The sequence below is a fragment of the Rhinatrema bivittatum genome, chromosome 14, assembly GCF_901001135.1.
Source record: "Rhinatrema bivittatum chromosome 14, aRhiBiv1.1, whole genome shotgun sequence".
Taxonomy (NCBI): Eukaryota; Metazoa; Chordata; class Amphibia; order Gymnophiona; family Rhinatrematidae; genus Rhinatrema; species Rhinatrema bivittatum.
In genome coordinates this window covers 81,357,776-81,370,206 of record NC_042628.1, presented here as the reverse complement: position 1 = coordinate 81,370,206, position 12,431 = coordinate 81,357,776, and the positions used below count along the sequence as shown (strand labels likewise).

The 12,431-nt window shown below is 47.4% G+C and overlaps 1 protein-coding gene across 4 annotated transcripts in view; it reads right to left on the bottom strand.

The window, feature by feature from the left end:
• Positions 1 to 12,431, bottom strand: part of GRAMD1A (GRAM domain containing 1A) — a 279,381-nt gene that overhangs the window by 53,118 nt on the left and 213,832 nt on the right. For all 4 annotated transcript variants that reach the window (XM_029576479.1, XM_029576480.1, XM_029576481.1 and 1 more), the window contains one exon: positions 12,189 to 12,307. In XM_029576479.1, coding sequence (XP_029432339.1) covers positions 12,189 to 12,307 — 119 coding nt within the window. The remainder of the gene's footprint in view (positions 1 to 12,188; positions 12,308 to 12,431) is intronic.

Sequence of the window (12,431 nt, the reverse complement as noted above, 5' to 3'; positions counted from 1 at the left end):
ATGGACTGAATCAAATCACGGTGAACCTAGAAGATGTGGTAGGCCTGATTGACAAACTGAAGAGTAGTAAATCACCTGGACCGGATGGTATACACCCCAGAGTTCTGAAGGAACTAAAAAATGAAATTTCAGACCTATTAGTAAAAATTTGTAACTTATCATTAAAATCATCCATTGTACCTGAAGACTGGAGGATAGCAAATGTAACCCCAATATTTAAAAAGGGCTCCAGGGGCGATCCGGGAAACTACAGACCGGTTAGCCTGACTTCAGTGCCAGGAAAAATAGTGGAAAGTGTTCTAAACATCAAAATCACAGAACATATAGAAAGACATGGTTTAATGGAACAAAGTCAGCATGGCTTTACCCAGGGCAAGTCTTGCCTCACAAATCTGCTTCACTTTTTTGAAGGAGTTAATAAACATGTGGATAAAGGTGAACCGGTAGATATAGTATACTTGGATTTTCAGAAGGCGTTTGACAAAGTTCCTCATGAGAGGCTTCTAGGAAAAGTAAAAAGTCATGGGATAGGTGGCGATGTCCTTTCGTGGATTGCAAACTGGCTAAAAGACAGGAAACAGAGAGTAGGATTAAATGGGCAATTTTCTCAGTGGAAGGGAGTGGACAGTGGAGTGCCTCAGGGATCTGTATTGGGACCCTTACTGTTCAATATATTTATAAATGATCTGGAAAGAAATACGACGAGTGAGATAATCAAATTTGCAGATGACACAAAATTGTGCAGAGTAGTTAAATCACAAGCAGATTGTGATAAATTGCAGGAAGACCTTGTGAGACTGGAAAATTGGGCATCCAAATGGCAGATGAAATTTAATGTGGAAAAGTGCAAGGTGATGCATATAGGGAAAAATAACCCATGCTATAATTACACGATGTTGGGTTCCATATTAGGTGCTACAACCCAAGAAAGAGATCTAGGTGTCATAGTGGATAACACATTGAAATCGTCGGTTCAGTGTGCTGCGGCAGTCAAAAAAGCAAACAGAATGTTGGGAATTATTAGAAAAGGAATGATGAATAAAACGGAAAATGTCATAATGCCTCTGTATCGCTCCATGGTGAGACCGCACCTTGAATACTGTGTACAATTCTGGTCGCCGCATCTCAAAAAAGATATAATTGCGATGGAGAAGGTACAGAGAAGGGCTACCAAAATGATAAGGGGAATGGAACAACTCCCCTATGAGGAAAGACTAAAGAGATTAGGACTTTTCAGCTTGGAGAAGAGACGACTGAGGGGGGATATGATAGAGGTGTTTAAAATCATGAGAGGTCTAGAACGGGTAGATGTGAATCGGTTATTTACTCTTTCAGATAGTAGAAGGACTAGGGGACACTCCATGAAGTTAGCATGGGGCACATTTAAAACTAATCGGAGAAAGTTCTTTTTTACTCAACGCACAATTAAACTCTGGAATTTGTTGCCAGAGAATGTGGTTCGTGCAGGTAGTATAGCTGTGTTTAAAAAAGGATTGGATAAGTTCTTGGAGGAGAAGTCCATTACCTGCTATTAGGTTCACTTAGAGAATAGCCACTGCCATTAGCAATGGTTACATGGAATAGACTTAGTTTTTGGGTACTTGCCAGGTTCTTATGGCCTGGATTGGCCACTGTTGGAAACAGGATGCTGGGCTTGATGGACCCTTGGTCTGACCCAGTATGGCATTTTCTTATGTTCTTATGTTCTTAGGTATATTCACTGAGAGTGTTACCCAGCTAACTTCGCCCAGGTATATTCATTGAGCGAGTTACCCAGAGCTAACATTACCCAGGTATATTCACAGAGAGTTACCGAGAGCTAACATTACCCAGGTATATTCACTGAGAGAGTTACCCAGAGCTAACATTACCCAGGTATATTCACTGAGAGTGTTACCCAGCTAACTTCGCCCAGGTATATTCATTGAGCGAGTTACCCAGAGCTAACATTACCCAGGTATATTCACAGAGAGTTACCCAGAGCTAACATTACCCAGGTATATTCACTGAGAGAGTTACCCAGAGCTAACATTACCCAGGTATATTCACTGAGAGTGTTACCCAGCTAACTTCGCCCAGGTATATTCATTGAGCGAGTTACCCAGAGCTAACATTACCCAGGTATATTCACAGAGAGTTACCCAGAGCTAACATTACCCAGGTATATTCATTGAGCGAGTTACCCAGAGCTAACATTACCCAGGTATCTTCACTGAGAGAGTTACCGAGAGCTAACATTACCCAGGTATCTTCACAGAGAGAGTTACCCAGAGCTAACATTACCCAGGTATATTCACTGAGAGAGTTACCCAGAGCTAATATTACCCAGGTATCTTCACTGAGAGAGTTACCCAGAGCTAACATTACCCAAGTATATTCACTAAGAGTTACCCGGCTAACATTACCCAGATATATATTCATTAAGAGAGTTACTCAGCTAACTTTACCCAGGTATTTTCACTGAGTTACCCAGGTAACTTTACCCAGGTATATTCATTGAGAGAATTACCCAGCTAACATTACCCAGGTATCTTCACTGACAGAGTTAACCAGCTAACTTTACCCAGGTATATGAATTGAGAGTTACCGAGCTAACTTTACCCAGGTATATGAATTGAGAGTTACCGAGCTTACTTCACTCAGGTATATGCATGGAAAAAGAGTGAGCCAGGCAACTTCCTGTTAGGTGCACCTGTGAAATGAGGCCCCTAGTTTACAGGTTTTATTAATTCATTTGCTTTATACTCCACCTACATTCAGGTGCAGTAGCTAGACTTGTAGATCTGCAGAATCATATTTACTTTCATGTGTCATGTTTGATTGTGCTGTAAAGTTCATAGACATCAATATTCAAAGCCATTTAACGGGATAATTCACAAGTTATCCAGCTAAATGGCAAATTTTGAGTATCTATGGAACTTATCTGGCTAACACTTACCTGGGAAAGTCATTGTCTGACTAAAAGTTAGCCAAATATGTAAGGGTCACTTTAAGGGCATTTCAAGGTTGAGTTAGCCGAATAAGGTATTAAATTATCTGGCCACATGTGGATGGATAACTATCCTAACCTGGCTATTTCGAAAAAAAAAAAAATATATATAGCCAGATAAGTGATGCTATTAAAGAAAAAAATGGCTGGCCTAACAGCCCAAATGACAGCTCCCCACCCAAACTGTGGCAATGAGCCCTGCCAGCCTGAGTATCCCAACTCCTTCCCCCCAAACCTGTCTAAAAGAATTCTAAAAATAAAACTGGAAATGGTCTGGAGCCAGCCTCCCTCCTCCTTCTGCTTGCTCTCCTGTTCCACATAATCTTGCTTCAAAGAGCCCTCCCCTCTCCAACCCAACCCAACCCTAACCCTCCCACTCCCCCCCACCCTGATACCTTTTCAAATGCTAATCTTCTGCTCATATTGTGGTAGGCTGCTACCATGACCTGGGCCCAGTGCTTTCTGTGCTGCCCACGCACAGTTAAACATTGGCAGAAGGCTGGATAACTTAAAACCTAACCAGTGATATTCAAAAGATAGCCAGTTAAGTTTAAACTATCAGTCCAGACAAATGGGATGTACCAAAGCACCCCTACACTGGGCGGGCCCACAAAAGACTCCCTCTCAACACACTTTCGTCAAAGGTCGGCTCTCCTGGAGCTTGAACATCTAAACGGTAATAGCAAGATAAAGTGTGAAGAGAAGACCATGTCACCACTCTACAAGTCTCCTGCGGCGACACTAACTGACACGTGGCCAACAACGACGCTGTGCTCTAGTAGGGTGCACACGCAACCCCTCTGGAATTATTCTCTCCTTAAAAAGACAGGCCGAAACAATAGCTTCCTCCAGCCAATGCACTGTCGTGCCCTTGGAGGCCTTGCATCCATTTCAGGCACCTTCAAACAATACAAATAAATGATCTAACCACCGAAAACGGTTTGTGATCTTTGCCTCCACAACTCAGCAGACCAATTCGGGAAGGCAAGAGCTCCATAGTCTGATTCAGGTGAAATGAAGAGACTACCTTAGATAAGAATGAGGGTACCATGCGCAAAGACACTCCCTTGTCTGAAATCTTCAAAAATGGTTCCCTACAGGACAAATCATGTAAAAAAAAAAAAAAAAAAAGACTCAGAAGTGTACCCCCAGCACACTGTTACAAAATCAAATACACCCCCCCCTACTTGTCTATGGAAAATGTTTTATTGAGATTTTAAATATGTTTTATCTTCAAAAATTACAGAAATGAAGTAAGCAAATGGAACGCCCTGAAGCAGCTGTTTATGTTGTGAAAAATGGCAATGTTGGCGTTGTTTGTTTTTCGGAAGTCTACATAAGCCTGGATAAGATAAGTACTGGTGCTTGAATGATGTTGGTTATACAAGATTGAACTCTATTACGTTTAAAAGAACTATATACAGTCAGTATTGCAACTAGATGAAGAGGAAGCCATTTTTTTTCATCTAAAAGTTATTACAAACAAATACAAGAATTGAGACTGGTTAAAGCAATGGTTATGTTGAAGTGGACAAGTGGCTCCAGTGACGGCAGCTCTAAGAGGCTATATGCACCATTAAAAATTGTCATTTTGACATTCAATCGGTACGCTGTCTGAGGTTTTCCCCTTTTTTGACCCTTGCTTAAAATATAGGGCTAGACGGCTGAATTCTGTTGTTTTCTGTTATTTTTTAAGATAAAATATATTTAAAATCTCAAAAAAAAAAAAGTGTGCACAGACAAATGGGGGGAGGGGGGGGTTATTTGATTCCCTACAGGACAAAACCTACAGTTCCGAGATCCTTCTGAACAAACAAATCACCACCAAAAATTCACCTTCAGCATAAGGTCCTTTAATAATGCCTTCCTCAACGGCTCAAAATGGAGGCCATCAACGCACCAGCAAGACCAAATTTAAAGACCATGCTGGACCCAATCTATGCACCGGGAGCCGCAGATGCTCGACCCCCCCTTCAAAAACCTCACAACATCCAGATGTGAGGCCAACGACCTTTTCCCTGGAGTATACCTCTGAGTTACCCCAAGGCTGCCACCTGAACCTGCAAGGGATTATAAACTAAGCCCTTGAAAATCATGGGCTCAGATTATCCTTTTTGTCACAAGTGCCTGCTCTCAAAAGTCAAGTTGCGAGACAAAAGTGATCCGCACAATCCGAGAAAATAGGACGTTGCCTTAACAACCCCTGCAAATGAGTCAGTCTCAGGAACCAGTCAATTGCGCATTGAACCAGATCCACAAACAACGCAGCCTCTCCGACACCACCAGTATCACCTAGCTCAGATGCTTCTTGATGCGCCTAAACACTCAACCTTTTAACAGTCACGGAAGGAATACGTACAGCAGGATCCTTGTCGGCCACGGAAGAACCCGAACATCAATCCCCTTGACTACAACCTATCGTCTGCGGCTGAAGAAACTTGCTGCCTTGGCGTTGCTCCTTGTAGCCATCAGATCCAGATGGGGACTTCCCCAATGAGACTGGATAAGGCTGAAGGCCTCCTTCGACAGCTCCCTTCTCCCAGGTCCATCTGTTGCCTGCAGAGATAGTCCACTTGCACACTGTCCACTCCCACAACATATGAAGTGGCTATTCCCTGCAAATGTCGCTCTGCCCAAGAAAAAAGGTCCTGGGCTCCTTGGGCAACCACATGACTCTTCATTCTCCCTTCCCGATTGATATAAGCCATCATTGTCGTATTGTACGAAAACACTGACCATTTGACCTCGGATTTATAGAAAGAATTCCATCAGCGCCCCACACACTGCTCTCATTTCCAAGCGACTGATAGATCAGGATGCTTCCACTGGCGACCACAGTCCTTGTGCCATCCATTGTTGACAGATCGCCCCCTAACCCTTCAGGTTGGCATATCCCTATAGACCAGTCCAGAACCTCCACACCCATTCCTTTTTCCAAATTGGGCTGAAACAGCCACCATAAGAGACTGGACCTGGAAGTATTTTGCAGCGGTAAAGGCCGAAACTCCTCTGACAACAGATTCCAGTGCGAAAGCAACCCCCCCTGTAGAGGGCACATGTGGGCAAAAGCCCGTGGTCAAATTCGCACCACCTGGGATGGTAACTTCTGAATCCTCTCAGAGATGAGAAACACTCTGCCGAGCTGAGTATCAAACTTCGCCCCCAAGTATTCCAGCATCTGAATGCTCGGGTGACTCTTCGCCAAATTCACCACCCAGCTCAAGGACTGCAACATATCCATCATTGTGCACACAGACTGCTGGAATACCTCTTCCAATTTCCCTTGGATAAGTCAGCCATCCAGATAATTATGAACTAGGATCCCCTCCCTGCGGAGAACCACTGCCACCACCACCATCACATTTGTGAACATGCGAGGTGCAATCACCAAACTGAATGGGAGGGCCCGAAACTGGAAAAGTTACCCCAGAATCATAACATGAAGAAACTTTGATGTTCTTCCCAAATGAGTATGTGCACATAGGCTTCTGTCATTCCAGCGAGGCCCAAAAAACTCCATGCGATGAACTGCCGGTATCACCGACCACAACATTTCCATACAGAAAAACGGGGAACTTGCAGTATCACATTTCACCTTTTGCAGATTGAGGACGGGACGAAAGGCTCTTTCCTTTTTTTTGGCCTGACACAGTAAATCGAGTACCTCCCACAACCATGCTCTTTGGCCGCCACCAGTACTATCATGCGAGCAACTCCCAAATCGCCGCTTGCTTGCCTTGGACACTGCGATGAAACACCATGAAAGCTTCCGTGATGGGGCAAAAAAATTCTAAAACATAGCTGCCCCTTATTACCTCTAGGACCCCTTGATCCAAGGTAATTGTTGAGAAGGTGGACCCTTGGACTGAGACGAGGTTAATGTTACCTGCAGGGAGGAGCCCTGCAGGTCGTGGTCATTGGCGGGCAGTATTGGACAGTGCGGAGACCCAACAGGACCTTCACCAATACCCCATAAATTGAGCCCTTGGGTGCAGGGGCCGGCTGGACTTAGTCGCAGGTCTCTGGTGATGAGAATTCCCATGACGGACGGACGGCAGGCAGAAGAGTCGAGACATTCCACAGGTTGGGTCAGGCAGCTAGCATCGGAGTCCAGAAGACGAGCCAAGATTCAAGGCAGGCAGCAATCAAGCAAGTCCAGGAAATGTACCAAAATCAAGACAGGCAGCATTCACACAGAATCCAGAGGTCAGAGGTCAAGGCCAAGAATCAATCCAGGGCAAGACGAGACCAGGGCAGAGGCACGGAGTCGGGAACACGGAGTCAGGCAACCAGCTATTCACATGGAGTTTGACCTGTTGCAGAGGCCAGGACCAAGGGCAGGGATTGGCCTTAAGTAGTCCCAGGGTGCGGACATCATCGACGAGGATTGCAGAGATTTTCCTGCCATGGATCCTTTAAATGAAGAAGAGAGTCATGTGCGCATCTCTAAAGGGGTGCCGGCAGGTGCAGGAAGTTGGTGGCTCCGGGCCGTGAGGAGGAAGTGCAGCATCGGCGACGGGTAAGAGGCCAACTGCAGGTGCAGCATTGGTAGGAGGTGAACGAGACCGGCCGCAGAGCTCTGCGGCTGGCGAGCACAACAGTACCCCCTCCTCAATGGTTTAGGCTTCTTGGGATGAGAGGTGTGGAACTGTTTGAGCAGTCTCTTGGTTAGTATGTTGGAGGCAGGTTCCCAGGTATTTTCTTCTGGGCCATATCCTTCCCAGGATATCAAGTACTCCAACTTGTTTCGCCGGCGAATATCCAAAACCTCTCTCACTTGATATAATTGGTCTTCCTCTGAGGCAATCTCTGAGGGTTCCGGAACTATGGGTTTGAGGAGAAAAACGTAGAACACGTTATGGATCTTTAGGGCAGCAGGTAGGTGTAATTGATATGTGACAGGCCCTATCTTCCGGATAACAGATAAGGGCCCAAGGTAGCGAGGTGCAAGCCTCATGGAGGGTACCCTGACATATATGACAGGTACTTAGCCAGACTTTGTCTCCAGGCTTGAATTGTGGGGTTATGCATCGGTGCACATTTGTTGTCTCTTTGGCTTTGAGAGTGGCCTTCGGTATCATAGCTTTGGTCCGGATCCATAACTCCTGAAGTTCGTGAGTGATCAATTGAGCTGCTGAGGGGGCAACTGATAAGGAAACAGATAGTGGATGGAAAGGTTGCCATCCACAGACGATCAGGAAGGGAGAGGCCTTGATGGCGGTGCTGGTGTGAAAGTTGTGGGAGAATACAGCCCATGGTAAAAGAGTGGCCCTTGTTGATAAAGGATCTCAGGAAGATCTTAAGTATGCAGTTCATGTGTTCCACCTGTCCGTTAGCCTGGGAGTGGTAAGATGTAGTGAAGTCCAGCTTGATAATGAACTTACAGCAGAGAGAGCGCCAATACTTAGCTGTGAACTGGGTGCCTTAATCTGAAAGAATGTGCCGAGGTAGTCCATGTAGATGGAAGATGTGGTTGGTAAACAATCTTGCCAGCTCTGGTGCGGAAGAGAGATCAGGTAGGGCCACGAAATGGGTCATTTTAAAGAAATAATCGATAATGACCCAGATAACACGGCAGCCGTTAGAGAGGGGGAGGTCCACCACAAAGTCGGTGGACAAATGGGTCCAGGGTTCCTTGAGGGCTGGCAACAACTGTAACAGCCCCCAAGGTCATCCCACCATAGGTTTTTGCTGGAGTAGGTAGGATAAGAGTCCACATAGGCCTTGATGTCGTTCTACATCTGTGGCCACCGGAAGGGCCCGAGCTCGATGCAAGAATCGTGGGACCATTCCAAAACTTTCTGACGGAGATGAAGTGGAACAACAGTCTTTCCTAGGGGAATGGTCATGGAAGCAGCCAGGAGAATCCGTGCTGGATCAATTATGTGGCCTGGGTTTTCAGGTGTATCTTCTACTTCGAATGACAGGGAGAGGGCATCTGCTTCAACGTTGTTGGTGACTGGCCTGTATCTTACATCAAAGTCAAAGCGAGCGAAAAACAAGGACCATCAGGCTTGATGGGTGTTTAAGCGTTGAGCATGGCGAAGGTGTTCCAGGTTTTTGTGGTTGGTATACACTGTGATACGGTGTTGTGCCCCCTCCAACCAATGTCCCCACTCCTCTACGACTAGTTTTATGGCCAGTAGTTCTTTGTCTCCGATGCCATAGTTTCGTTCCACTTGGGAGAACTGCCGGAAGAAGGAGCAAGGTCAAAGAATTCCCTTGTCAGAGAGTTGGCTTAAGACAGCCCCCTACTCCCATCAAGAAGGCGTTGACCTCTAGAATTAAGGGGTGTGGGGGGTCAGGGGAGTGAAGGGGTGTGGGGGGTCAGGGTGGCAGAGGCACAGTTCCTGGAGGAAGGCTTGCTTTAGCTTAAGAAAGGTGGTAACTGCCTCTGGAGGCCAGTGCTTGGTGTTTGCTCCTTTCCTGGTAAGCGCTGTCAGGGGTGCTGCAATCTGCAAATAGTTAGAAATAGTGTCGGTAGAAATTTGCAAATCCCAAAAATCTCTATAAGGGACGGAGACCGGAAGGCTATGGCCAATTCAGGATACACTTTACTTTCTCGGGATCCATGCGATAGCCATTATTTGAAATTATGTACCCCCAGGAAGGGTAAGCTCTCCTTTTCAAAAGTGCATTTCTCCAGCTTGCTGCATAGCTTATGAGCCAATAGTCTTAGAGACTCTGGCAGACGTCGTGACGGTGGGAAGGGAGGTCTTTGGAGAAGATTAAAATGTCAACTAGACAGACCACCATGCATCTGTAGAGAGGTAGTGAGAGGTAAAGCCTGGGATAAGCACAGAGGATCCTTAGCTGTGAGGGAGTGAGAGGTAAAGCCTGGAATAAGTACAGAGGATCCTTAGCTGTGGGGGAGTGAGGGGTAAAGCCTGGGATAAGAACAGAGGATCCTTAGCTGTGAGGGAGTGAGGGGTAAAGCCTGGGATAAGCACAGAGGACCCTTAGCTGTGAGGGAGTGAGAGGTAAAGCCTGGGATAAGCACAGAGGATCCTTAGCTGTGGGGGAGTGAGGGGTAAAGCCTGGGATAAGCACAGAGGATCCTTAGCTGTGAGGGAGTGAGGGGTAAAGCCTGGGACAAGCACAGAGGATCCTTAGCTGTGGGGGAGTGAGGGGTAAAGCCTGGGATACGCACAGAGGATCCTTAGCTGTGAGGGAGTGAGGGGTAAAGCCTGGGATAAGTACAGAGGATCCTTAGCTGTGGGGGAGTGAGGGGTAAAGCCTGGAATAAGCACAGAGGATCCTTAGCTGTGAGGGAGTGAGAGGTAAAGCCTGGGATAAGCACAGAGGATCCTTAGCTGTGAGGGAGTGAGGGGTAAAGCCTGGGATAAGCACAGAGGATCCTTAGCTGTGAGGGAGTGAGGGGTAAAGCCTGGGATGAGCACAGAGGATCCTTAGCTGTGAGGGAGTGAGGGGTAAAGCCTGGGATAAGCACAGAGGATCCTTAGCTGTGAGGGGTAAAGCCTGGGATAAGCACAGAGGATCCTTAGCTGTGAGGGAGTGAGGGGTAAAGCCAGGGATAAGCACAGAGGATCCTTAGCTATGGGGGAATGAGGGGTAAAGCCAGGGATAAGCACAGAGGATCCTTAGCTGTGGGGGAGTGAGGGGTAAAGCCTGGGATAAGCACAGAGGATCCTTAGCTGTGGGGGAGTGAGGGGTAAAGCCTGGGATAAGCACAGAGGATCCTTAGCTGTGGGGGGAGTGAGGGGTAAAGCCTGGGATAAGCACAGAGGATCCTTAGCTGTGGGGGAGTGAGGGGGTAAAGCCTGGGATAAGCACAGAGGATCCTTAGCTGTGGGGGAGTGAGGGGTAAAGCCCGGGATAAGCACAGAGGATCCTTAGCTGTGAGGGGAGTGAGAGGTAAAGCCCGGGATAAGCACAGAGGATCCTTAGCTGTGAGGGAGTGAGGGGTAAAGCCCGGGATAAGCACAGAGGATCCTTAGCTGTGAGGGAGTGAGAGGTAAAGCCCGGGATAAGCACAGAGGATCCTTAGCTGTGAGGGAGTGAGAGGTAAAGCCCGGGATAAGCACAGAGGATCCTTAGCTGTGAGGGAGTGAGAGGTAAAGCCCGGGATAAGCACAGAGGATCCTTAGCTGTGAGGGAGTGAGAGGTAAAGCCCGGGATAAGCACAGAGGATCCTTAGCTGTGAGGGAGTGAGAGGTAAAGCCTGGGATAAGCACAGAGGATCCTTAGCTGTGGGGGAGTGAGAGGTAAAGCCTGGGATAAGCACAGAGGATCTTCAGAGGTGAGGGAGTGAGGGGTAAATCCTGGGATAAGCACAGAGGATCCTTAGCTGTGGGGGAGTGAGGGGTAAAGCCTGGGATAAGCACAGAGGATCCTTAGCTGTGGGGGAGTGAGAGGTAAAGCCTGGGATAAGCACAGAGGATCCTTAGCTGTGAGGGAGTGAGAGGTAAAAGCCCGGGATAAGCACAGAGGATCCTTAGCTGTGAGGGAGTGAGAGGTAAAGCCCGGGATAAGCACAGAGGATCCTTAGCTGTGAGGGAGTGAGAGGTAAAGCCTGGGATAAGCACAGAGGATCCTTAGCTGTGAGGGAGTGAGAGGTAAAGCCCGGGATAAGCACAGAGGATCCTTAGCTGTGAGGGAGTGAGAGGTAAAGCCTGGGATAAGTACAGAGGATCCTTAGCTGTGGGGGAGTGAGAGGTAAAGCCTGGGATAAGCACAGAGGATCCTTAGCTGTGAGGGAGTGAGAGGTAAAGCCTGGGATAAGCACAGAGGATCCTTAGCTGTGAGGGAGTGAGGGGTAAATCCTGGGATAAGCACAGAGGATCCTTAGCTGTGGGGGAGTGAGGGGTAAAGCCTGGGATAAGCACAGAGGATCCTTAGCTGTGGGGGAGTGAGAGGTAAAGCCTGGGATAAGCACAGAGGATCCTTAGCTGTGGGGGAGTGAGAGGTAAAGCCTGGGATAAGCACAGAGGATCCTTAGCTGTGAGGGAGTGAGGGGTAAGCCTGGGATAAGCACAGAGGATCCTCAGCTGTGAGGGAGTGAGGGGTAAAGCCTGGGATAAGCACAGAGGATCCTCAGCAGTTGTGGAGAGGAGGTAAAGTCTCTGTGGTGGGGGAGTGAGGGGTAAAGCCTGGGATGGGTACAGAGGTGAAGCTGGAAATGATAAGGTGGAGGGGCTTTGCAGTATTGCAACAGGAAGGGACCCCCCTCCACTCTCACCTGCGTCTCCACCACGGGTGCACTCTTGGGTCCCAGTGGGTTATTGATGGGAATGGTGTAGGAAACGACCCGGCTCTGCTTGTTGCTGCTGTCCCGGGTCCAGGGTTTGAGGACGAGGTCTGGAGAGGAATAAAAAGAGTACGGAAGTAACTCTATGGTGCAAGAGAAAGCTGAGAAAGTCAGGCTTTAGTGATGTAATGGTGATGTAATGGTGATGTAAAGGTGATGTAATGGTGATGTAAA